The sequence below is a fragment of the Canis lupus genome, chromosome 32, assembly GCF_048164855.1.
Source record: "Canis lupus baileyi chromosome 32, mCanLup2.hap1, whole genome shotgun sequence".
NCBI classification, from domain to species: Eukaryota; Metazoa; Chordata; class Mammalia; order Carnivora; family Canidae; genus Canis; species Canis lupus.
The window spans coordinates 36,744,633-36,770,976 of record NC_132869.1 but is presented as its reverse complement, the minus strand read 5'-3'; the positions used below and the strand labels follow the sequence as shown (position 1 = coordinate 36,770,976).

General features: G+C 39.7%; 1 protein-coding gene across 13 annotated transcripts; it reads right to left on the bottom strand.

Annotated features, from left to right (window-relative positions):
• Nucleotides 1-242: 242 nt before the first annotated feature.
• Nucleotides 243-26,301, bottom strand: KIF23 (kinesin family member 23). Of its 13 annotated transcripts, none has more exons than XM_072809395.1 (24): nt 24,541-24,635; nt 24,270-24,339; nt 23,065-23,193; nt 19,266-19,371; nt 18,738-18,874; nt 18,420-18,529; nt 17,670-17,840; nt 16,389-16,430; nt 15,552-15,664; nt 15,284-15,405; nt 13,943-14,045; nt 10,710-10,816; nt 10,505-10,624; nt 10,141-10,267; nt 9,474-9,632; nt 8,356-8,513; nt 7,488-7,661; nt 7,018-7,197; nt 6,416-6,727; nt 3,222-3,452; nt 2,204-2,286; nt 1,928-2,012; nt 1,281-1,351; nt 243-556 (listed from the first exon to the last, which is right to left on the bottom strand). In XM_072809395.1, exons 1-24 carry the CDS (start codon nt 24,618-24,620, stop codon nt 541-543), a joined length of 3,006 nt encoding a protein of 1,001 aa, XP_072665496.1. In that variant the 5' UTR covers nt 24,621-24,635; the 3' UTR covers nt 243-540. The 13 variants fall into 13 exon arrangements, with proteins under 13 accessions (XP_072665496.1, XP_072665497.1, XP_072665498.1 ...); XM_072809396.1 differs by having other exon boundaries at nt 1,934-2,012; XM_072809397.1 differs by having other exon boundaries at nt 1,969-2,012.
• Between the last annotated feature and the right edge of the window lie 43 nt (nt 26,302-26,344).

Below are 26,344 nucleotides of genomic sequence, written 5' to 3'. Positions count from 1 at the left end.
GTTTATTTTAATTCTTTTGGTATATCTAAAAGGTCAGAAAGTGTATATATACATACAGAATTCAAAACAACTTCCTAAAATGGTTTTAGTATTGGCGAGTCACTGTGACATTCTTATTTTGAAAGTTCGAATTGTCAAATATGTCTAAAGTGCATTCTTGCAAGCTAATCTATAGCAGCATTTGTTTTGTTTATAAAACCCTAAGTATTCAGACAAGAGCTGGAAAAGTCACAATAAAAAAGTGTGGTCTATATATATATTTCTTTAATCACCCAAGACAAAACAAAACACTTGTGCGAATTAGTTATTAAGTACACAAGAAATATACAAAACAATAGCATTATAAAAGTTCATATAGCAAGGCATAGAATATAAAAAGTGTGCTGAATCCTAGGTATCTTTGGAACCATTGATCTGCACCAGTGTATAATATATCTGAGGTCTTTGATATTCAACAAAGCTGCAGTTCTGCAAGATGATTCAGAAGACTCCTGGGATGGCTTTGGAGAAATCACCAACACAAATGAAAAGATGGTCGGGTCATGGTTTCTTGCGCCTAAAGTGTGAAAACCAGCATTTAGTATTGACATTCATGTACTCTGATGTCCTAGGAATGCTGTCTTTACAAGGTCTCCTGTTTTATCGTGGGAAAGTTCAAATCTTGAGAAAGCAATTAATGGTTGCTGCATATCCAGTATTAAATTTAAAAAGCAGGATTCTTGCCTTCATCCTATTGCAGTGATTTTCCAACTTGCCTAAGGAATGTGTGTTAAAAATGGACTCACAGACTGAAAAGGTAGATATCTGAAAAGGGGTCTTACTAATGTGGAAAAAGAATGGACCAGACTCTTGGGTGTGCACTTAATAGAAAGAAAAGTGTGATTCCTTCCCCTACCATAAATTCCACCACTCAGTTTTATTTTAGCGAACATTTACCACTATAACGAGACAAGGAGGTATGTTCAGAGACTGAATTACACGAAGCTGACTAAAGCCTCCAGCTTGCCTCCTTACAGGGTGATCTCAGTCTAGCCTTGGAGAGCTTTATGAGCATTAGCAAAGTATGAATAAGCATGGGTATCTTCTTCACCTGTCACCACTCTTACCAAGCCTTCTGAGGTTCTCAGCCCTGCTACTGCAGTCTGCTAGAGGGCCCAGATAGTCTAGGGGGTAAACGGAAACCACGTATGTCCCCTTACAGTGGTGGTAGGGAGAAAGCGTGATAGAAATACCGTAGGAGGGAGGACACACACAGAAAGGCCTAATTAGTCAGGACTTACTTGGGTTGTGCATGATGCTGGTAGCCAGGTCCCAGCTGAGATCCTGCTCTCATTTCCACAGCCACCGAACACTGAGAGGAAAATCACAGGAGAGGAAAAGATCAGTTCCTCTCTGCAGTCTTTAAAACTCAGTTCTGCTCAGATGGGTTCAACCAAGGTGGAATCCCACATTGCTTTCTGGTGCAGCGCAGCCACCAATGTTAAACTACCCGATACCTGCAGTTTATTCGACACGGGCCACAAAGATGGTGAGCTGCAAGGGTCTCTAGAGATCATGAAGGTAATTTCCTTGAGGATGTTAGTGGCCAGGGCCACCCACCCTTCCCATGCTCTTTCCAGAGGAGCTTCTCATCAAGATTAACAGTTCCACAAGGAAGCTGTGCTTCTGTGAAGGTTCCCACCATCATACTAGAGTGATACACTCTGACTTGACTCTCGGGCCCTAACCCACTATACAGAAGACAGGGACCTTGAAGCAGAGAGCTCCAGGAGGAGCAGATCTGAACACAAATGAGTCTCTTGGCAGGTTTGCTGGGAACATGTGAGATCAGACCTCAGCTGCCTCTGAGAGCAGGAAAAGCTGGAGCCAAGGGGTTAAGATAGGTTGCCTCTAATTTTTATGAAGCAGATGAATATTTCACTTTTACCCCTACCCTTGTTTCTACATCAGTCCATTCAGACTCTGTACCATCTGGTGGGGCAGGTGCTGCTGTGGGAGATCTTCGTTTTCGGCTGTGGAGAAAAGGGAAACGATGCAACAATTAGTTTTGTATCAAAGAACAGGAAAAATATTAGGAATAGGGTAATATCACTACACTCCTTCAGATAGTTAATGATACATCTTACAGGATATTATGTTCTACAAGAATGAGCAGCTAAGTAAACTACAGCCCTCTAAAGAGATACATCTGATGATCACTCACCCAGTTGGCGATTCTTGTTTTAAAGTCTCAATATCCGTAAACTGAACAGATTGTCCACCACCTCTTGTCTTGAAAACATCACCCTGAAACCAAGAGAAAAGGTCACCATTACACTTTGATATACCCAAATGATAAACATATATTTCATACTGGATCTTAGCCAAAGAGAAGTGATTAATAAACATATATTTCAAACTGAGCTTAAGATTCTACATGAAACAGTAAAGCCCTAATCACAAACCGAGATGGTGCTTCAGACTGCTGGGTATTTACTATTAAAATACTTTAGAAATTCTCTCTCACTAAACAAAAGTCCAATGCAATATAATCAGGAACATTCTTAAATCGCAAAAACCAATATTCCTTTTTGTTCAATCTATAATTTAAAAACTATACCGAGGAACAAGAAATCTACCAGAAATTTCTAAACATTCTAAGGTATACTTTCTTCTGGGTATAACCACTCCCCTCATATTACAGTCTTATTTGTAACTCTCATAATTAAGAACCATCCTCTAAATTAAATCTGAAATGAAAAGCGCTTTTTTTCCCATTTACCTTTTACTTCCCTGATTATTCATTGACTCTTTGATCAGAGGAAAATTTTTCTACAGGCAGGGAAGGGAAAGGGCTCTGGGTAGCTCAGTAATAAGAAATTTTGAGAGGTCACATTTGAATGTGGCCTTTTTATCTGGAGCTGACAAATGGTAGTTCTTTGGGTTTACTCTTAAAGTAGTGGTTAAAACTAACACTACAAGTACATAGATCTGGAGTTCCTCCAACATAGAATCCTGAGAATCTGAGCCTCATTTGGTAGAGAGCAGGTGATTTAGTTTAGCAGATTTACGGCCTGACCAGTTCCTTTAGTTTTCTAACGAACAAACAAAAAGGTTGCATCAACACCCATTTATCTTCGTTGACACTGCCTGTGTGTCATCAAAGGAACAGAAGAGTAAGTGGTTTTTTTGCGATGTTGACTTTCTGTATGTTTTTTTGTCCTGTGTCAATTTGTTTTTACCTTGATTAGTTTAGTTTCAATCTCCCCATCGGAGGCTAGTTCTTGGTGGGTCAGCATGTACTTCTCACACTTAGCTAGTGCCTTTTCATTTGCAACAGATACTGTGATGGCATGAGGGACATGTGGCTGCATGACTGTTTCAGTTTGCACGTTAGAGGCAGGCTTATGATCTACCCATCTGTCTCCTGCAGAGCGAGATCGTCTGTGGCGGAGACGAATTGGTGGTGCGTTCTGATCAGGTTGAAAGAGGAATCAAGAAACAAGCATAACCCAGAATTAATTGAAGGGTATTATTAGAAGTGCAGCAGGTTTGGCTATGTTAGTTGATGACATTATCAAAACAAGTGCAGAGACCTTTTCAAAAGCTACATATATTATTCAGATAATTTAAGTGTTCTCTTTGTATTTAACCACAGAACCAACAAACATCTTTTAATACCAGCTTGTATATTATACATTCTACCAAGGAGCTTCCCCTCTCAACAAAATAATGGAAAAGTTCTGGTTATGCCACCAGGCTTTCCTAAGTAGGTGGTATTCAAGAGACTTCTATATTATATTCTCTATCAAAGCCATTATTTGTGCCTGCTATTGTAAAATCATCTCTTAAGTCAACAACTATGTTAAAAGCTTCAAATAAGGTCAGTAAGAGAGTGAAACATGTCACAGGCCTCTAAACTAAAGAGAAAACACTCCATATTCAAAGACAGTCAATTGATCAATGCTAATGGACTGTATGGTACAATATGCTAAAGAACATTAGGTATAATAAGATGTATAAAGAGAATATAAATGAAGTACTTCTGACTACTTGAGATCTTAAAATCTCAAATAGAACTTCAAACACAATAATGGCTAAAACATACCAATTTTTTTTCCCTCAAACATTTCATAAAGATTCCAAGAATGAAACTAAAAATGTAGTATCAAATCAGCCTCTATCAATCATACAATAAAAAACTAGTTGCTTCCAGTCAACTGTCATATGAATCTGGGAAAGTTAAATTTAGCACATTCAGTCTAAGGCAAAGTATTTCACATACAGGACATAGTTCCAAAGATAACTCATTGCTTCAAACATCTCCTGTTTGTATAACGAAAGCAAATGAAACAGTCTGTCACAGGCCAAGATCCTCCAAACTGGTCACGTATGAAGATCCCAACTTTAACATGCCTGTCTGGAGAACTGAAGCATTTCCCCTATAGAATCAGAATCAACAGTCGAAACGCTAATGTAAGTCATGCTACTACAGAACCTGGAAAATAGAGTTTGCCACAAAAGATGCCCAAGTCTCCAGCAACCAGGAAACTTCCTGTTCTTAAAGTGGCCTAACTGGGGAGCCTTGGTGGCTCTGTCACCTAAGTTTCTGCCTTGGGCTCAGGTCACGATCTCAGAGTCCTGGGATGGAGCCCTACACCAGACTCCCTGCTCAGCGGGGAATCTGCTGCTTCCTCTCCCTCTGCCTCTCCCCGCCCACTCATGTTCTCTCTCACTCTGCTCTCTTTCATATAAACAAATAATCTTAAAATAACTAAAATGGCCTGATGTTGAACAAGAAAGTCATGCTCTTGTGACCTACCAGTAGCAAAGTTGATAGTTTTCCTGAATACATTTAGCAATACATACATTATGAAGCAAGCTTCAGAAAGAGGATAGTTATTAAAATCTACTGTCATTTATGGAATCAAAGATATAGTTTCTTCCTCACTGAAGTATAAATTCAGTATACCGGACATAATTTTTGGCCAACAAACCTTGATGTGTAGATACTAGCCTAAACTTTGCTGCACTTCTAAAGAGATTTGATTTCAAGTGAGAAGTTAAAGGACCTCTAGTAAATCCTCTTAAATATTTGAGAGCCGAATTAGGTACACCACATTAATGTTAATCAGGCATAAGCAGGCCTTGAATAGTGTTTGGCCTGTAAACTTTCATGAAAAGTCAAGGGGATTTATTAGAGTTGATCAGAAAGACCGGTCACCATAATTTGCTCCCTAAAAAGGTTTCAAGCAAAATCTGCAAAGTAAAGAACTTAGAACTCAGGATCATCTGTTGTCTTCGTAAATACCCTGCAGTTCATCGCTATCTCTTAATAATCAGGAGTGCAGGCCATTGAAATGAAGCTTACCTGTACCCTAAATTACAAGAAAACCTAAAGCAATATAGTATTAATTTGTTAAAAGACAAATTCTAAAAGAGCTATAGTAAGATTTTACTAAATATAGATTCATAATATTAACTTGGTCCATGCGTTCAAAGGAAAAACTTTATCTTAATCCTTAAGAAGAAAATTTAAACATGAATTTCTTTAAACACCCTTGACTGAGGCTGAGCCCTTTTGAGATAAAGGTCTTAACATTAAAAGCAATTTACTAGACATGCAAACCTTCAGTAGTTATAAAACAACAGGCCTGGACTATTCAGAAACAGTCAATGTTAGGAACATCAAAAAAAGTGTGTGGCGGGAATGAGGGACTATTTTATATTAAAAGAGATGGAAGACACATAACCACCTGTAAGGCATTCACTTTGTTGGGATTCTGGATTTAAAGTAGAGGATATTTATTCAATTAGTGTTAACTTTCTTAGGTTTGATAAAGACTGTGTTTATATAGGACAGTGTCCTTGTTAGGGAGGAAGTGTCACAAAGTGTAGGATTCCTTCAAAAGTTCAAGAAAAAAAATAATAACTATATAATTGACAATTGGTACATGTAGTTAAGGGGAAAGGAGGATACTGTACCATTCTTTCAACTTTTTGAGTTTGAAATTTTTCAAAATAAGTTTGAAAAAGCAATTTTAAAAATAAAAGTCCAAAAGCAGCAAAACATTTGAGGAACAAAAAAAAAAAGTGCTCTGAGATACTCATTCACAGATCTTGTGGCTGCTCATTAGTTTATGCAAATGAAAAGCACGGATTACTGTGGGACTCGCCCAATTGACCTGTGTTCTCTGGTGGTCCTGCTGTGGCCAGATGTGTTATAGCTTTTTCAGATGAAAAGCTAGACCTCAATTTCAGGCTGATTTTTCAAAGTAAATAAAAGAAAAATTAGACTTTCTTTATACTCTAGTCACCCATCTTTCCATTGAACTCTCTGAATCGAGTCACACACAAAACCCCCCCAAAACAAAACAACCAAACCCCAAGATTAGAATCTATGACTACAGTGCTTTAAGAGAACGCTGGCACTAACCCTGCAGCAATGGTCCTCTTCTAGCTCTACCTCATTTCTGAATGTGGGGACCACCTCCCTGCCTTCCGTCCAGTACATTCCTCGCCTTCTGTCTGACACGACACAAGTTTTACTTTGTCCTGGCTCCTGCTGCCTACGCCTTGCAATAGAGGTGACATTGACAGGTGTGTTGTACGGAGGAATTTTCTGCTCCCATTCCGAAATACAGGAAGCTACAGAAATGCTGCTGCAAGAGTTAGAGCGCCTATGGAGCTGCGGCTGGCTCAGGAGCTGCTGGCCGGTGGGAATCTGAGCAATATAGTTACTAGAAAGCTAAAAAAATGGAAGAGAAATTAGTGAGCAAGAACGAAACACTGAGAGAAACAATTCACTGTTTTTCCTATCATTTTAGTACATGTTAGAATTATTTTACTGAGTCAGTATATATTTTATTCTGAATTTGCATTAAATTTGTGTTTATGCTAAACTTAGGAAAAGTTACATAGATAAGTTGGAGAAATGCACTAAGTAACATAAAACAACAAAGGAGGCATCCTAGAAAGTTACCTAATCTAAATAAATTTCCTCTAGTGCAAGTGACTGCCCAGCCACAAAGTACTTACAGGTACTGGTGACGGAGAGACAGCTCTTTGAGTGACTTTTTCCCGGTCCCGCTCCCGAGAGGGTCTCTCCGGCTTTTCGGCTTTGGGTTCAGTAACAATGGCCTTCAGTTGTTTCAGTTTCTCATCTTTGACCCAGAGTTTATTTTGCATCTCCAGCTGCTTGGCTGCCACCCGGCGCTCCTAGGTTAGCCACAGGGACACACGTCTAATTCAGTCACACCAAACAAGCGAGGGCACCAAACCACCCAGTGGCTTTATTTCCTAAGTACATCCGTCCTCCTGGAGTCAGGCAAGCCTCACTGTACCCGCTCACTTGTCATGTGTTTTAAGGGCAGAGAAAGAAAAAGGAATGGACCAAACGGTTCCTGCCACCGCTGCCACCAAAACCCCAGCCCAGGAGCACAGATTCTGAACACAGAGTAGGAATAAAGCATTGTCCCGAAGGTCAGTGCCGCAGCAGCCCCACTCACACATTCTTTCTCCCACTTCATGGTCGTTTCCGTCACCATGCCCTGCAGCCTGGCTTCCAGTCTGCGTTTGTCAGAAAACTGCCGCTGAAGTTTCTGGTTCTGAGTCTCGAGTTCCTGTTGCAGAGTGCGCTTATCTTCTTCATAGATCGTAGTTGTCTTTTCTAAAATCTCAATCTGGGAAGGCAGACCATTCTGTTGAGGATCTGGCTCGTAAACACCGCATGTAGCTGTGAAATAATCTCTTTCTAGTTTGCTTATGGCAGCAGGCATAGTTGTGGAAAGAAAAATCATGGAAAAAGCAATTCCCTTTTATAATTTCATCTGAATTCCTACCTCCATCCCTAGAAGTGAGAACTTCTAAACAAGTTCCTCATGAAAAGATGGAACTTTGACTTCATGTGAAAATGATTTTCCCCCTAAAATTAGACCTGAATTTTGTATTTTAGGCTGTTTTCAGAACAGAGAACACTGCAGTAGTTGAGATGAGCTTCTGTCTAGAATAAATGGGTAACCCCTAAATGATACTCCATAAATAAGAGAGAACAAAACTATCGTCATAAGTCAAAAAGCAGGCTATAACCAGAGCTAAATTCCAGAAAGCCCTCTAGAAACTCACTTGTTTGGTCCAAGAACATTCTCTCCAATTGCTAAAGTCTAACTCAGGAAACTAAGAGTATATTACTCCTCTAATGCTTTTCAGTCACATTTTCTCTCTTCTGGGATGAGGTGGAGATTAGTAAAGGGATTAGTAAAGAGGTAGAGATTAGATTACTGGTGAGAGGCTGAGAAGGTGAACAGCTAAATCAGAGAACAGTGCTAACAGCCACCAGCCAGTGCTACACATCCACTAAACAATGCCAAAACAAACCTTATACTCTAAAGTTTTGTTTTTCTTCTCCAGTCGTTCTATTTCCAATTTCTGTCCTGTGATCACCTTTTCTTTTTCATTTAGTTTTCCTTGAATGTAGTTTTCTTTATTTAAAACAGTACTGTCGAATTCTTGTAACAACGCTTTAAACGTAATAGCTGAAACAAAACATGCAAGCCAAGTTTACTCCAATTCCAAAATAACAAGTGAAATCAACTTTTATTAACCGGTACTTTGTAAAATTGTAGCGATTCGGCAAATCATGAGGGTTAGTCTGTAGCAGAAAACAAGAAGGAAATCCAGCGTTTATCAGATCTACTTGAGATCTTCCTAGAAGCTGCTTTTTACTGAAAAACACAATCTTTAATTTTGCATTATGGCATTGCCTTGTCACCCCTTACAGGTAAGTAGTCTGCTTCAAAACAAATGCAAAAACAATAGTAGATTTAGGATCATTTGGATCCGAATTGAAATCCCTGATACACCAGTTACTTGTTATGTGACCTGGGCAAGTTACTTAATTTTTCTGAACACATTTCCTCCTTTCAAAATGGGTATGTAGATATCACTTATCTCACACCTTTCCTATGAAAATGCAAATGGAACGATGATAAAAATTATAGATCTACTCACATGCACAAGCCTATTCATTGCTCTACATGATTCTCACACATTATCTCATCCCCACCACACCCTCTGAGGTAGGAAGAGTTAAAATGCCCATTTGGCAGATAGGGAGACCAAGAAATGAAAGATGAAGTCATTTATTGGCCCAAAGGCAGTTACTAAAAGTAATTAATATTTATGAAGTGCCTTGCAAAAAAGTAATAAGAACTAAAAGCGAAGTATCTACTAATCCTTGGTAGATTTAAAAAGATCTACCCATCACTGTAGATTTAAAAAAAGGAGAGAGAAAAAAAAAAAAAGGAGAGAATACACACCTTACCTGTATCTTCCATTTTACAAGATATGGGAAGGTTCCTTGTCAGTGTAATTGAACAAAGCCTTGAGCACTATCAAGTGCAGAAACAAATAACCCTTTAAGGATCTGCCCCACCCAAGAACTCATTGCAAATTTCTGGAGTTGAAATGATCAAAGACCGCTTTCTGGCTCTTACATTGTTTGTGAAACTCCTCAATCATCATCTGCCGTAAATAGTGTCGTTTCTCTAATGCTTCGATCAGCCTGGGAAGAGTCTGCTCGTCGTTGATGTCCAGAAGTTCACAGGAAGGCAGAGGTGGAAAACTCTGTAAAACCACCTCTGTAACCAGTGGTTCTGTGTTGAATTATAAAGATTACAAGAAGTTACACAGGAGAGAAAGCTTATTTAAACAAGTTTAATACTTGTGATTAGAACCCCAGTTCAATCAGCCAGGTACTTTGAGTTGTCACAATCATACTTCCTTAAAAGTAAGTTATAAAAAAGGAAAAGAGGGGGAAAAGAATTCATTTAGACTTTGGTTCAATATTTTTTTGTTTTGGGCAGCCCAGGTGGCTCAGCGGTTTAGCACTGCCTTCAGCCCAGGGCGTGATTCTGGAGACCCAGGATCGAGTCCCATGTCGGGCTCCCTGCATGGAGCCTGCTTCTCCCTCGCCTCGGCCTGTGTCTCTGTCTCTCTGTTGCTCATGAATGAATAAATATTTTAAAATATATATATTTTTGTTTTGTTTTGCGCTTGTTTCTTGAGTGCAAGGGAAGTAAATAGTTCCCTTATGTGAAATCGACCTTAAGGAGAGAGAGGCTGACAAATGTCAGGTGCACATGATGTAACACCATATCATACCATCTCCAACTGGACCTCCTCGAGCCTGGTTTCTGTATCTTCTTCCAGGCGTTAAACCACATATTGCCTTGTCTACTGGTCTCGCTACTTCAACTTCTTGGGTCACTTCTGCGAATCTCATGACTTGCTAAGATACAAAACACATGGTAGGGTTTTTTTGTTTGTTTGTTTTTACAAATCGGCATATTTAAGTCTCCTTCAGAAATTCCTAATGAAACAATAATAGGTTGGTCATTAGTTCCCTTCTGTAACTAATGGTTCTGTGTGAGTTTTAAAAATATTTAAAATGTCATTCTTCACATCCAAATAGTTGTTTTCTCCTTAGAAACTCTGAGAATTTAAAGGATAAATATATCAAAATTACCAAGCTTTCTTCATAATCTTCAGCCTTTGGGTTCACACACACGATCATACGTACTTTACCTTCCCCATCGAAGTAGTTCTTGAACAGATGGGTTAACTTTGAATCTCGGTACGGAACCATCTGTAAATACATCCAAACCCAAATATGTAAGACAAAACAATGCACACAAACAAGGCTATACAAAGAACGAAAGGCTGTTGCTTACTTTGTTAGTTCCGTACATTTGGTTCTCTCTCAGGACTTCCATACATGTTCTTAGCGTCATTAATGACTGATTGATGTTTCCTAACAGAAAAATATAGACAGAAGATACTTGAAAACAATAAGAGTAGCTAAAATGTAGTCCATCTGCCTATAAAATCCCCACTTCATAGAAATAGTATATAGAAATTACAAATGACAGGTTTTAATGGCTCAATATGAGAAGCTGTCCTTGCATGACCTGGCAGTATTCAGAAGTATTTTATTTTATTTATTTATTTATTTTTAAAGATTTTATTTATTTATTTGAGAGAGTGACAGAGCAAGCATGAACAAGGTGGTGGGGGGATGGGCAGAGGGAGAGGGAGAAGCAGACTCCCCTCTGAGCAGGCAGCCTGATGCGGGGCTTTATCCCAGGACCCTGGGATCATGACCTGAGCTGAAGGCAGATGCTTAACCACCTGAGCCACCCAGGCGCCCCTCAGAAGTATTTTAATAGCTGTGTTTCAGGAGAAGTTGAGCACCATTCTTCACAGATTCTATCAAAAGGACTGCCCATGGCATGCAACATTATATACTTCATGGCCCATAAAGTTTCTTCCAAACCTTAAATTCTATGAAGAGTATATTAGATGCAGATGTTCATTAGCTTCATTATTAAAATATTATCTCTAAAGCATGACCATTTCAGGCTACAGTTGGCTTCATCAGCACTGAAGTCCCCCCAGCACCTGGAGGGGCTCCTGTTTCTAATAGTCATGTGTCTCCGGATCCAGCTAACTCTGTCCCTTCTAACATCCAAACAAGAATTCCTTTCTTTTTTTTTTTTTTAAGATTTTATTATTTCTAAGTAATCTCTACACCCAGTGTAGGGCTTGAACTCACAACCCCCAGGTCAAGAGTCACACACTTCAAGTATCTGCCTTCAGCTTGGGTCATGGTCTCGGGGTCCTGGGTTCAAACTCCACATCCCTGCTAAGTAAGGAATCTGCTTCTCCCTCTCCCTCTGCTCATTACTCAAGTAAATAAAATTTTAAGAATATATACTTTTAAAAACCCATTTCAACCTAATTGGTTTCCTTTATAATCCTATGGTTGTATGTTATTCATTCAGAAATACTCTGTGAAGTGTCTATGGGCTTTACCCTGCAGCCATGGTACAAAGCCCTGCAAGGTTACCCTTTAGCTACCAGAAGGACAGTGGTCCCCCCTGCAGCCTAAGTGAAAGTTACTTGTTTTCTAAAGTTTTTAAGGATGGTGAGCAGAGGAGGCCAGCAGCATTTTCCTAGTCCCCAGCCTGCTACCCTTCCATGTTCCCCTGCAGGCCTGCTCCTGCATCATTTTGGTATCTATGAGGACTACTGTAACAGGTCACCAGAGGGCCCCAACTCCCATAACTCCGGTCAGTGTCTCTCACTTCACCATGGGAGCCACACAGCTATGCCCACACCCCACACCCTTACCACTCAGAACCGCACCACCTCTAGAAACCTGCACCCCAGCCACACTCTCCTCTCCTCCTCCTCATGCTTACACCTTAGTTTTTGTTCCACCTGTTCCACATCCATATTACCACTGCCAGTTCTTTCTGGTTTTACTCCAAAGCATCAGAACCCTCAAGTTTCTACTTTCTTCCACTGAGATAAACCTCTTCCCATCAAGGTGAATCCTTCCTCTTGTGACCTGGGTTCTAGATGCTCTGTCTTATATACAGATACATAATGTTGAGGGTTTTTTGTCATCTCACCTGGCTATCACCTTCTCTTCTCCTTGCCAGGTTCTTTAAATCCATCACCTCAAGCATCTGTTCCTCAAGGCTCTGCCCTCAGCCTGTTCCCATCTATCCCTCCATGAATAATTTCATCTCCTCTGTTGCTTCCATCATAGTGGCAAAACCTCAAGTCAAATCTCTCTCCTTCCACATGTGTGTACATCCAGTGACTAGGCACTTGCACTGCAATATGCTGAACATATCTAACACAAACTCTCTAACTGCCTACACCTGTACCTCATACTGCTTTCTCCTCAACCAAGATCTTGGATCTTCCCCCTCCCCTCCTGCTTCCTCTCCACATCCAAGTGGACTTACTTCCTCACTATCTCTCCCTTTTCTCCCACCCTTGCCTCCAGGGGACATGACTGCTTATCTGAATTACTGCAAAAGGTTCCCAATTCTTTTCATATCTCTAGACCTGCCTTGGTACATTAATTCTCTACACAGGAAAACAATCTTTCTAAAAGACTCATTCTTTATTGGCTTTAGGGGGAGGCTGTATAACAGTAGAAAGACACAAGCTTTGAGAATCCAACCAAACTGGGTTTAAACCCAGGCTCCAGTCTTGGGAAAATTAGGTAACCTCTTCCAACCCATTTCCTCATCTGAAAAATGGGTATGAAACAGCTCTAAAAGGTCAGAATCCAGAAATTAAGCCCATGCCTAGTAAATACTATGATACACACTAGTTCCTTAATAATTGGCAACCACCATTATTCCTTCGGGGCAAAGTTCAGGCTTTTTAATATGACAGAGAAGGCCTTGCCTTGCTCTGGCACCTCAGTTGTCATGGGTCACCAGCCCACACCCTTCCACTTCAGTGACCTTGACTCTGCCATAGTCTAGTTTACAAGTGGCTGCCTCCTCTGTCAAGAATGACTTTAACCCTGTCCTTTGTATCCCACTCAATTTAAGTGGGATTAGAATTAAGCTTCACAGATTTCCTCCCTAAACTTCTCCTCACACACATCTCCAGACTGGATGAGTGTTCAAATACTGGCACACAGTAAGTACTCCATAAATGCTATTACGTAAAACATAACATGAATGGTTACACTAATGAAAGATTAAAACAAAAAAACAAAAACAAAAAAAAAAACCCCACATTTCCTTCCAAGTTGCTTTCTGTTCAAAGATTTTTTCCTACCTCCAGAAGCCAGTTTTCACTAGTATGAATGTTGGAATAACTGTTAAATCACTTAACTTTAAGGATCCAGTACTTTACTGGTAACACATACAATATAACTTGCTTTGTATTTATTTTAATCACTTATTCTCATTCCTCAAGAAGTCATTGTAATATACTGATACCAAACCAGCATAACTCAAGAAACAGCACTGACCACTACACCTAGCCTCTAAATTATCAAAATTGAAGACCGTTTTGCTTAACCATCTATCAATCAGCAGATGACTGGCATTACAAGTCTTTGAAAGTAGCAATAGATAAGTGCTTTGCTCACCAGCTTCACGTAATCTGTTCCCTTCTGCTTTTGTTCGGTTAGTTCTTTCACTTCCAGCAAGATCTACCAGGGACAACTGGCTTATAGTGATTTGTTCCTTTTCCTGAAGGGAAGATCGTAATGCAAATGTGAAGTATTACTGGTTTACAAAGTTCTTTAAACAAATTATTGAGTCTTAAGTATCACATTTGCACAATACAAAACAGTAGGGCCAAAGGATACAAGTTTTGGGGGGAGAGTTTGCTAAAAGCATATGCTCAAAATACACATGGTAGTGACGGTGACTCGCCCATTGTCTAGTCTTCCACAATGTACTCTAAGCTCCATGAAAGCAGAGACTGCCTCTCAACCAGTGTTCTTATCTCTAGCACAGTACCTTGCACTCAGGATCTGAATCTGTGCATGCTAAGTAGTGTGTCTAGAACAGGCCTATCCTAAATTTTTCCATAACCAGATAGGTAACAATTGTATAATCGAACAATTTCAAAATACTCTGTTTAATAACAAATGAAAAGCAAGAGGTACTGATTTGTTATATTAAATGTGTTTAAAGGACAGCAAGTGTATGTGGAGGTGTGACTTAGTATTTTCTAGCTAAATTTGTGAGTGCTGACTATATAAGCCAGACACTGGCCTCATAAGAACTGTACATTCATTGCCTGCTTTAATCCTCACATTATAAAGAGTTTATCACAGGTCAGACAGCTAGCAAATTAATAGGACTAAGAATTCAAGTCCTGCTGGTCTTCAGTACCCTGCCATACCATGTCCTCAGGCCATGTGGAAACCTTCATGATAAGGGTCAAATGGGATTATACTTTAATAGCTTAAAGCTTTTAAATGATTCCTATTCAGGATCAAATGCTTTTACTAATTGATGTAAGCCTTAGAGTGTGACAGGCCCAGCAGTAAAGGATGATCAGCAAATGGGAGGCCTACTGGCCTATCAGCCAAGGGAAGAACAATTTAGAATTGTTATCTCCTAAACTGTACCTACCCTGGAAAGTTAACCGCTGACATTTTAAAACCATTAAATGAATTCCCACATACAAAATGAGTCTTCAGAGATAAAATAATGACTCATACATACTTATTTTATCTCCTCTATTCAAGAGATTATAAAGATTTGTAAACCTTTTTCACAGGTTCTCAGATTCAATAGCCAGTTTCCCAAAACCACACTCTATAATGGAATAGTTTTTAAATGTGATGAAGTCATCACCCACATATAATAATTCTAAAACAGTCTTCATTGCAGTCAAACTTCCCTGATTTACTCTAGTTCCAAATACTAATAAGGTTCAGTTAAAACAAGAAAAACACCACACACTACTAATTTACCTGTAAGACATTGTCTCCATCTGCATCCAGGGGAGCCTGAACTAATTTAATGTTGAACACGCTATGGGAACGGCTGGACTCACGATTCAAATGTGTGTTAGCAATACGTCTCTTTTTCTGGCCTGTGATGACAGAGACATCATTGATCACACCTGAACTCAGTCATTACAGTATACATGCTTTCTACTAAAAAGTACTGCCATCAGATTATAGTAGCAACTCTCAGGATTATATTTCAGATTTTCCTAATTTTAGCTCAGTTTCTAACCTCTCCAGAAAACTTCAAAAGCCTCCTCAGTGGATTTCACTTCTACTTCTGTACATCCTGCAACGTACATGTTATGGTTCTTGTCTTCACGAAGCAATTTAGATTGTGGTGGTCTGTGAGAAAGAAAAAGACAGCAGTCTAAATAATGAGATCCTAATTATCTCTGTTTAAGACTACGACTAAAATGCCAGGCCACATGATATCAATTTGTACAGTGGGAATAAGCCTAGCCAAAAGCTCCAAAAAACAGTAAACATGGGTAAGTAAGTAGAAGAGTATATAGTCAGGATTAGTTACACAACAGGGTCACAGGAACCTATGTTGTTTTAGAAGCTTTGCTCTAATTTGTTCTAATAAAGCACACAACACTTACTAAACACAGAGATCAAAACATTATAGCAACATCACATGCACAGGTTAAACATCAAAATCTAGCATTTCCCTAATTTTAAGGGATCAACAGAGAGAGCTGGTTCTGACATCAGAGTCAGCTGGTTCTGACATCAGAGTCAGCAAAAGAGAAATTCAGGAAGAGTTTGGTATATACCAGGAATGGCAATCTTTTTAAAGTGGCTGGTCAAGTTCTGATCTGCACAGTAGGGTAAGGATGGAAAGGGTGCCGCCTGTTCGGCCTCCGCGTCATGAACGGTGGGAGAAGAAATGTGTACCAGCCACCATCCCTCAGTATATGCCCAGGCGGCAGGGAGGGAGGGGCCTAGAGGAAGCAGCCAGCCCAGGGCCAATGAAAAACCACGTACATGCAAACATGCCACAGATGCCAACCACTAGTATAACTGCACCCTTCTCCTTAAGAAAAAAGTCAACATCCTCACATACACAAAATCTGTGTTCCTCATGGGCGTGCTGCAACTGTTCCACCTACCAAAGGAATAAGGGGTAAGTTACTGTTTCTACAGCAGCCAGGCTCAGTCCAGAGTAGTGAGAGTCACAGTGAGTCCGCTCTTTAAAAACCCTCTACTTGTAATATTTCTTCATCATATTTAAAAATACTTTGAAGTTAACCCAGCTCAAAAAAGCAGGTTAAACACCGCCCTAACCAATTAAATCTGAATTCAGTGCCAAACATGCACCCAGTGAGTTCATTCAAGGAGTTATCAGAAAGGTTACAAAGGCATGCAGGGCATGTTTGTCAGTCTTCTTTTTGTAAACGAAAACCAAGATAGGCTTCTATGAAAATAATCTAAAATAATTTAGAACAAACCAAACAGAAATGTAGCGCATGAACAAAAAATGAAACAGATTGGCAACAATGAATGACATCACAAAAGTTGAAGAAGCTGGTTATACAGAACTGATACCCTGAAACAGATGGGAAAGTAAGGAATCTATCAAATGCTTAATGTAATTTATTAAACCACTTCTCAGTCTAATGGTTTTCTAAATATCCAGCTGTTTCACCAATAATGTTGAGTTAGTTTTCATATTATTATGTTCTGAGGGGCCCTAACAAAGCACTGAAGATAACCATTTCACTTAGCAACAAAACCATCAACTCAAGAACAAGACAGTAATGTGAAATGAGACTCCAGAGTCTGCTCTGGCACAAATGTGGATTGTGATGCCAAGCTGTAATTGCTTGCTCTTCAGTCTGAACCAGCCAAGACCCAAGGAGATCTAAGGAGTTGTCTTTGAACTCTGGCAGAATGAGGATACAGATGTCACTTCATATTAATCAGTGATGAAAAGGTCTGTATTAGTTGTACAGACAACAGCTTTGGGCTCTGTTCTGTAGAGATCTCCAACTGCAGATGGTTAATGTGGCTACCAGCTCCCAACACTAAGCGTAAGGTTCTTGAAAGGTAACCCACACGCATAGCCCCAAGGCCAAGAGTTCTCAAGGGTAATGTCGAAAATGAATATTCAGGTCTCTCTGCTCCTTAGATGCCTCAACCCACTAGTTCCCGAATATAGCTGCATACCTGGTTAAGAATAAAATTATGCGTTGAACACGAAATGCATGATATACAAGTTATATTTCACTATGCAAACAAAAGTAAGCATTATCACCATTTATTACTGAGAAAGCTAAGGCTCCCTGAGGTAACGTGGCTTCCCCCACGGTTAAAAAGCTAAGATGGGACTCTCTTCACTACTTACTTAGGCTTTATGGGATCAAATGGCACCTCTTCCAATAGATCATATATGTAATTATTATATATTTCAATATAAGAGACAAATACACCATAGACACTGTCTTCATCAACCTCTTCTGCTTTGCAAAATTCTTGTACATTTATCATATCTGCAAACTCTGGGTCTATTTGTCGTCTGAAAAAAGAAAAAAGCCAAAAAGTATGCTCTTATACGTTGAGTCAGTATCAAAAGTTAACTGATCCCAAAGGGAAACTAAAAGATAGAAATTAAATGGCCTGTCAGTGCACAAAGCCATCTGTTTGTACTCATGGTCAGCCAACAGTACCCTCCCATGTCCTCCAGATACACAGCACTGGCTTTTATATCCTCTCCACCCAGACTGACACCTTCTCTGAATAGTAATTCAAGGACTGTGTGCTCAAAACCAAAGAGAACATCTGAGCAAATAAACTTAGGAACATTCTTGGGACACCTGGGTGGCTCAGCAGTTGAGCGCTCATGGTGTGATCCCTGCATCGGGCTCCTTGCAGGGAGCCTGCTTCTCCCTCTGCCTGTTTTTCTGCCTCTATCTCTATGTCTCTCATGAATAAATAAATAAAATCTTAAAAAAAAAAAAAAAATCCTTCAATTTTGATCTCACTAAAGTCAACTGTCAGACCAACTCTCCTTCATGTTCATCATTCCCTATGCCTGAAGACACCACCACACAGGGCTCCCCTTGGGCCAGTGTCACATACAGATGTGAATACTCACTTGCTAGAGGGGGTCTTTGGATTGGGCATGGCTTCTCTTTTCTGCCGTTCTAACAAGGCATCAACTTCACACTGTATATCCATGCTATTCCTGTCATTAGACTTAAAAACCTGAAGTGGGGGTAAAAATCAGACCAAGATTTTTGTAGATTTTGACTTAAATAGCAAGAAACACATTTAAGAAATGAGAAACATTTAATATTTCAGGTTTCAAAATGTATCCAGTTTATTGTTTTCCTTTAACACTACTGTATTTACAGGTATCTTGGTCCCTTTGTCCTCGAGATAAATAGTCACAACACAAAAAAATTATACTTACATATCGTTTAGCTTGAAATGACCCTATACTGTTAAAGATCATGTCCAAACAGCGAGGAAGCAGACCTCCTTCCCCTGGAGAACCAGTCATGGTATGAGTTTTTCCACTTCCTGTCACACCATAGGTAAAAAGGAGACCTACAATGGAGCAAGTCACATGGAATATATATTAAAAGTCATGCTTGGTTATACCTTAAAAGTCCTCCACTTTTAATATTTACTCATTGAATTAAAAAAACTCTTAAAATTAACCACCTCAAAAAAGCAGACTTTAGGGGCACCTGGGTGGGTCAGTTGGTTAAGCATCTGACTCTTTATCTCAGGGTAGTGAGTTCAAGCCCCGAATTGGACTCCACACCCAAGGTGAAGCCTACTTAAAAATTTAAAATTTTAAAAAGCAGGTTTTATACCACCCTAACAAATTAAACCTGAATTCAAGACCAAACATAACCAAATATATAAGTATCAAAAAAGCTTTATCAGAGGGGGATAAAAAAGAAAATGTAACAAAAACTCCAATAAATCATACCATTTTTGCCATGAATGAGGTCATCTACCAAGGGATTAGCCACAACATCAAAAAGCTCCTTCTGGGTGGTATGAATCCCAAATACTTGTTTAAATGAATACTGAGTCTGTGAAGAAGGAAAAAATAAAAAGCATATGAATGGGCTTTCCCTCTATCCAAGCTAGAAATATATCTGTTTAAATGTATTCAGATGTTTCTTCATGAACATTTAAAATCTAGACACACAGAAAACATAAAGTCTTTGAACTTGGAACCCTTAAAAAAGTCATGACATGACTCAGTTATATCCCTTATAAAGAGAATGTGGGGGCAGCCCAGGTGGCTCAGTGGTTTAGCGTCGCCTTCAGCCCAGGGCGTGATCCTGGAGACCCAGGATCAAGTCCCACATCGGGCTCCCTGCATGGAGCCTGCTTCACCTTCTCTCTCTCTTTCATGAATAAATAAATAAAATCTTAAATTAAAAAAAAAAAAAAGAAATGAACTATAATCTCATTTGAATTCTTCTATGAAAGAAATGTTAATTGTGACCTTTAAAAAAAACCAATACTTCAATTATCAAATTTCTATCAAAATATGAGTATTATAAAGTTATAACCATATTACCTAAAATATTACCAAACTCCTACTTGGAAAATTAGTTTGGGGGCTGGGGTATATAAATATATTTTCATGTAAATTGAATTGTCCTAATTGTACAGGGGCTGGAGTTCTGTTATTTCTGTTTTTGTTCTTTTTCTGTTTTCTTGTATTGGAGAAATACTGCAAGTGTTTCTGTGATCTTCCTGAATTTCACAGTTTTTACTTCACAAATGTCAGTGGTGAGCATTCACTAGAATCTATTACGGACTATAGCCTTTGTCAAGCAGCACCCCTCTTTCCTATGTTAAATACACTTGTCCTTAAATTCAGCCTGTACAGATAGGACTATCATGACCCTTATGTTTTTAAAATTAGCAGTCTCCAAAAGGAAACAAGTATAGATCAGTACTCAAATACACAATACAACAGGTGACTCTCAGCATGGAGCATGTGCCAAGCACTGCCTTAGCTTGGCAGTGAATCATTTAACTCTGACCTGTGATTAGATACTGCTAATTACCATGCTCATTTTAAAACTTGTTAAAGATCACACACCTACTTCAGCTAGGCTAACTCTCATTTCTTGGAAGGTTTTGTTGCAATCCTGTAAAAATAGCAGTAGAGTTCACAAGAATAAGGAATCTTAGGATGGAAAGGATACACAAAAAATAGTGCTGACAGCTCAGCCAGATGACCTCCAAGTCCTTGTGAACAAAGCCCTCCTTTCCAGTAAAGAAAACTGAGCCCAAGGGGAGGCACTTGCCCAAGCCTGCAGTGCTGACTGGTGTCACAGCCACTTCCAGTGCAGCTCTGCCTCCTGTCACAAGGCAGTGAGAAAGAACTGTTAATCCCCACCAAGCTTTCTGTCTACTTTACATACTTGAAATTAATCTAACAGAGAAGTGAAGTTCTTCACAGCAAGTCAGTTCTCAGTTATTTGACATCTTTGAAGGCCCACTCCTCATGAAGCTGTCCCAGAATGTTCATCCTTCGTCCACTGAATATTCACTGAACGGGGAACAGGACAGAGAAGGCACACATCCCCCTGAAGCTTACACTATAGCAGGGGAGAGAGAAAATAAAACTCTTGATGTGCTAAGTGCTATCAAGGAAGCACATAAAGGGCAGACTGGGACAGAAGCGGGGAAGGGTGCCACTTCTGATAAGGTGGTCTGGACATTCTCTCTGAGGAGGAGATGTTTAAGCTGAAATCCACAAATGAGGAGCCATTCATGCTAAGAGCCAAAAGAAAGAAAAAGTCCATGCCAAGAGGACCGCACTGAAACAGGATTTGGGCTTATCCAAGGAACTCAGGACTGGATGACTAGGACGAGTTGACAGTAGAGAAATAGAGCAAATTAAGCAGGATTTTGCTCACTTAACGACTATGCCTTGAAAATTTTAAACAGGAAAAGGGTCAGATCAGATTTATACTTTATTTATTTATTTATTAAGATTTATTTCTTTATTTATTCAGAGACAGAGAGAGAGAGGCAGAGACACAGGCAGAGGGAGAAGCAGGCTCCATGCAGGGAGCCTGATGTGGGACTCGATCCCAGGTCTCCAGGATCACAGCCCAGGCTGCAGGCAGCGCTAAACCGCTATGCCACCGGGGCTGCCCAGATTTATACTTTAAAAGCTCTCTTTGGTGGCTTTGTGGAAAATGGATTGGAGAATAAGATTCAGAGTGGAAACAGGCAGTCCAGTTATATTTCAAAGTATGGTCAGCAAATCAGTGCCCCTCTGAGAACTGGTTTGTTTCCTGTCTAGGAGGAGAGAATTAAAGAAATTGAAGTTTAGAAACTTTTCTAGCCATTTGACATGGCTGCAACATCCCAGCATGTGATCAACAGGCTCGTCTCATTGAACAGATTACAAAATCACTTCTCCATGGTCTAATTCAGATGGCAAAGCTGCACAAAAGTATCCAATCACAATGCACTGAAAAATTTAAAAAGCTGTTCCTCCACCACAGATCATTTGAGAAGCACTAGTCTTGGTGATTAACAGCAGGGCTAAGACAGGGACAAGGGCTGTGAAGATAGAAACAGAAGGACAGTTTCACATTGGAGCAGAACTTACAGAATGTACTGGTCAATGGGATACAAGCAGGAGACGCACGGTACTACCATTTATTGAGAGGAAATGAGGAAATGATTTAGAGGGGGAAAAAAATCAAGAGTTCTTGTGGACACATAAAATTTGAGATGCTTACATGACATGCAAACAGTGGATGTTCCAGCTTAGAGCAGACATAAGGTTTAGGCTGGAGATTAAAATTTAAAAAAAAAAACAAAACAAAACAAAAAAAAAACCTCCAGAACTATAAGCAACATTTAAAGCCATGGGAAAGGGTAGAGAAAAGAGCCCTAGGTGTAGCCAACCCCAGCACTGAGAGGTTAGAAAAGGAAGAAGAACCTGAAGAGGGTGGCCAGTTACAGCTGAGAACATAGAGACCTGGATGGGGAGACGGAAGAGGGCTTCAGGAAGGATGGTCCTGCTGACAAATGGATTATGACAAGAGGTGTCCATCCAATGTGAGCAATCCAGAGGCCACTGTGGGCTTCTGACAGTCTCACAGGAGCAGGGTGCATGAGGGTGAAAGGCAGCTCAACAGAGAGACAACAGCCTGAATCCATGCTTCCTTCTGCACTCCCATAGTCCAGCTCTTTCAGCACACTGATTTATTTTATCTATATAAAGGTTACCCTTTTCTATCTGGTGCCCCCAACTCAGCTGAAAGCCCCATAAAGGCAAGGATTGTGTCCTACTCGTTTTTGAAAATCTCCTTCTGCCCTGCAGCTTTAGTGCAATGTTTGAACTGAACTAAACTCACTTTGCTCAAGATTTTATTAAACAACACTTCAAAGGAGGTCAAAACAAATACAAAACGCCTATTGCTATTTTAATCTGCACATGAAATTGTGTGTGTGTCTGTATGTATAGCGACCTAGCACAATCATTCAAGATCCCAAACCTATGCTCTAAAAAACAATAAATATCCAGTACAAGAAACTGCCTCATATAAGCAATCCCCTAACTCAAAGAATACCAAACATAAGCCTATCCACACTTTATATATAGAGGTTAGAGGGAAGTAAACAAATTTTTCAAAAAAAAGTAGAAATGTGAATTGTGTTAAATGTTAAAAAAAAAATGGAAAAGCCATTTCAGGAGAGAACATCTCAAGTAAAAACAGCTTGGTTCCAATGGGAATTACCTCCTTATAATCTCCATTTCGGTTGAGCCTGTAACCCTCAGGAGTATGAAGCTGAACGGTTGTATTATTGATCACTTCTATGCAGCACTCTTGATCAGGAAGGCTCAGTGGGCGCACCCTACAGTACACCTGAAATTACAGGAATGTGCTTCCAGAATGAAGGTTGACTACTTTGCATTTAAGCTTCTCATTCACTCATCCAACATTTGGTCTCTCAGCATAAGAGATTTATATGAACTTAGAGCTATGAAAACCAAAACTTGCTACCAGACATTGTCAGCTATAAACAGATCTATCAGGTATGAGGAGCTTTAAATACACTTACAATGAAAATAAATTTGGATGACAAAAGCATCAAATCACTATTATACTGGCACAAATTGAGTAAATTTATATTACCACTAATATAAAAATCTCTAAAATTGATAACATATCACACAATGAGAATTATCTGAAAAGCTGTTAGAATTTGTTGATATTGGATATCAAATAAAACTTGACAGCTTAACACTATATACCAACAAATGTAACATATATACAAATAAGTATAATATACAAATGAGTAAGCACATCATCTGAAACACATCTTCTTAATCAGTGATAGGGTCGAGGAAGAACTATTCAGCTGAAAATGCAAAGCATCAGTTTCCCCCCACCTAGAACAAGAGACACATTCTGGTGCCAGTGAAGGAGAGAGAAAAATATCCCAGGGCAAAACAACCTTCTTTTATTTGCCATTTGTCTTTAAAAGAAAGTCCCAAAGCCTGAAACTCATGAAGTACATGCAGTTATGATGAGTTACTAGACTGAATTAAGCTGTTCTACACCAGTGTCTTTACGGAGCATACCATCAGTCACTATTTAAAAGCCCCAAAGATGGGAGAGGATGCTCATCCAAGCAGAAATTTCCCTGCCTTCCAAGAGAGTAGAAGAATTCTCCGGGACAGCTGAAGAATATCTTTCATTATCTAACTTTTCAAGTTATAGTTAGTTATAGGAGTTATGCAACTGACATACCCAAACACTTCATTTTACTAATGAATCCTATATAGAAACAAAACTTTAAAGCTGGGACCAGACTTACCCATTTAACTAATGTTCTCTGACTCTGCTTCCACAGCTCCATCCCTTCCAAGCATACACAGAAGACAGAAGAGGACAGAAGAAAACACACACACACACACAAATTCACAGGGAGACCTTACCCCCACTGGGTCTTTAAGACTTGTTTGGGATCCTTTCTTCACTAGAAGTTTCCTGGGCGTCTTAGTCCTCCTGGTCACAGGTTAAAAAAAAAAAAAAAATCAGTTCAAAATAACATACAAAAACCTCACCTATAATTCAGAGACAGTCTTCCTTGGGTTTATAAAGTTATCCCTGAGCAGTTCTAAAACATGACACCCCAAATAACGTTAAAAATAAGCTGCATTAGAAGAATGTTTGTGGGGGAAAAAAAAAAGAATGTATGTGGCTCACCTAATGCAAAAGTACGGCAAATTGGGTTCAGGAGACGTCTTCGGTACTAGATAATTTTCTATATTTAAACTAGCTTGCATATTTTCTTGGACGACAATTTTACAGAAGCACTACAGATTCGAAAAATCCATAGATAACTGAGACCTGGTTTATCCTCAAGACCTACATGCACACCAGCGCACACACTGCCCCAACATCCATCGCTAAGGCAGGCTGACAGGTGATCAACTTCACGAAATGATTAAAAAAAAAAAAAGAAATCCATTCTTTCAGCAAGATGTACATCTACACATTCAAGGAACAAATTATCGGAGTTCTCTAAGCCATCATCCTTTGTCCTCGAACACAACTGGGTCTTCCCACTGCCATTTCTTGCCCTCTTACAATCAGAAGCTATTTTGGGGCTTCATCAATCAGGCTGTCGGCTTTCCTCCACACCGCCAGCCCCGACGGTTAAGAAATCAATAGTGCAGATGAACATTTAACAGTAAAATTAAGCGCCGCAGAGACTGCATAGAAAATCAAGTATTTTCACGACACGTTTCGAGACCAAACAAGCAAGCCAATTAGCGTTTCCAATACAAAATATTATAGTGGGTCTCCTAAACTCAATATATATATACATATGCACATACACATATATATGTATATATACATATCCCATATATATACATATTTACATATATATGCATATACATATCCCATATATACATATATGTATTATACATAAGCTCGATATATATAAACTCAATATATATACACATACACATATATATGTATATATACATACATATCCCCTATATATACACATATACATATATATGCATATACATATCCCATATATGCATATACGTATATATACATATATAATACATATATATACTCTATATAAACTCAATATATATACACATACATACATGTACATATATTATACATATGTAAACTCAATATATATGTACACATACACATACATGTATATATACATACATATCCCATATATACATATGTGTATATATACATATTATACATAAACTCAATATATATAAACTCAGTATGTATATATACACATACACATATATAGACACATACATATCCCATATATATACATATACACATATATGCATATATATATCCCATATATACATATACATATATACATAAATAATACATATATACTCTATATAAACTCAATATATATACACATACATATATACATGTATATTATACATAAACTCAATATATATACATACACATATATATGTATATATACATATCCCATATATATACATATATACATGTATACATATACGTGTGTGTATATATATGTGTGTGTGTATATATATAATATATATATATATGTGTGTATATATATATATATTTTTTTAAGCTAGAAGGTCTTTACTCGGGCCCCTAGGATAACCAGCTGCTCTGCCGCAGCGGGCGCTGCTTCCCGGGCGCTGGGGCTGCGGCCTGCGGGCCTGCGGGGCGGGGCTGTCACGCGGCCCGGCGCCCGGCGCGCTCCCGGGGCTCGGCCTGCCTCGACCTGGAGGGCGCCAGGGCCCCCCGCGCCCCCGCCCCCGCGCCCGCACCTCCGCGGCGCCCCCGTCGCGGGGCCCCACCCGGCACAGAGCCCCCGGGGAGGGGCCGCCGCGGCCCGGGCGCCGCGCCCACGCGGGGGGCTCCCCCTCCGGGGCCGGCGGCCGGTGCAGACCGAGGGGACGAGGCCGGTACTCACGCTGGCTTCATGGCGGCGGGCGCCGGGCTCTGCGGGGCGGCGGGGGCGGCGGCGGCGGGGGCGGCGGGG

Excerpts from the sequence above, each read along its gene's own strand:
- KIF23 (XM_072809395.1), bottom strand. The coding sequence starts at position 24,620 with ATGCAAGCTAGTTTAAATATAGAAAATTATCTAGTACCGAAGACGTCT. Across the intron at positions 18,530-18,737 it reads CATTTCAAGCTAAACGATAT|GTTTTTAAGTCTAATGACAG; the intron begins GTAAGTATAATT and ends CCCCCACTTCAG. Across the intron at positions 14,046-15,283 it reads ATGGAGACAATGTCTTACAG|GAAAAGGAACAAATCACTAT; the intron begins GTAAATTAGTAG and ends TCTTCCCTTCAG.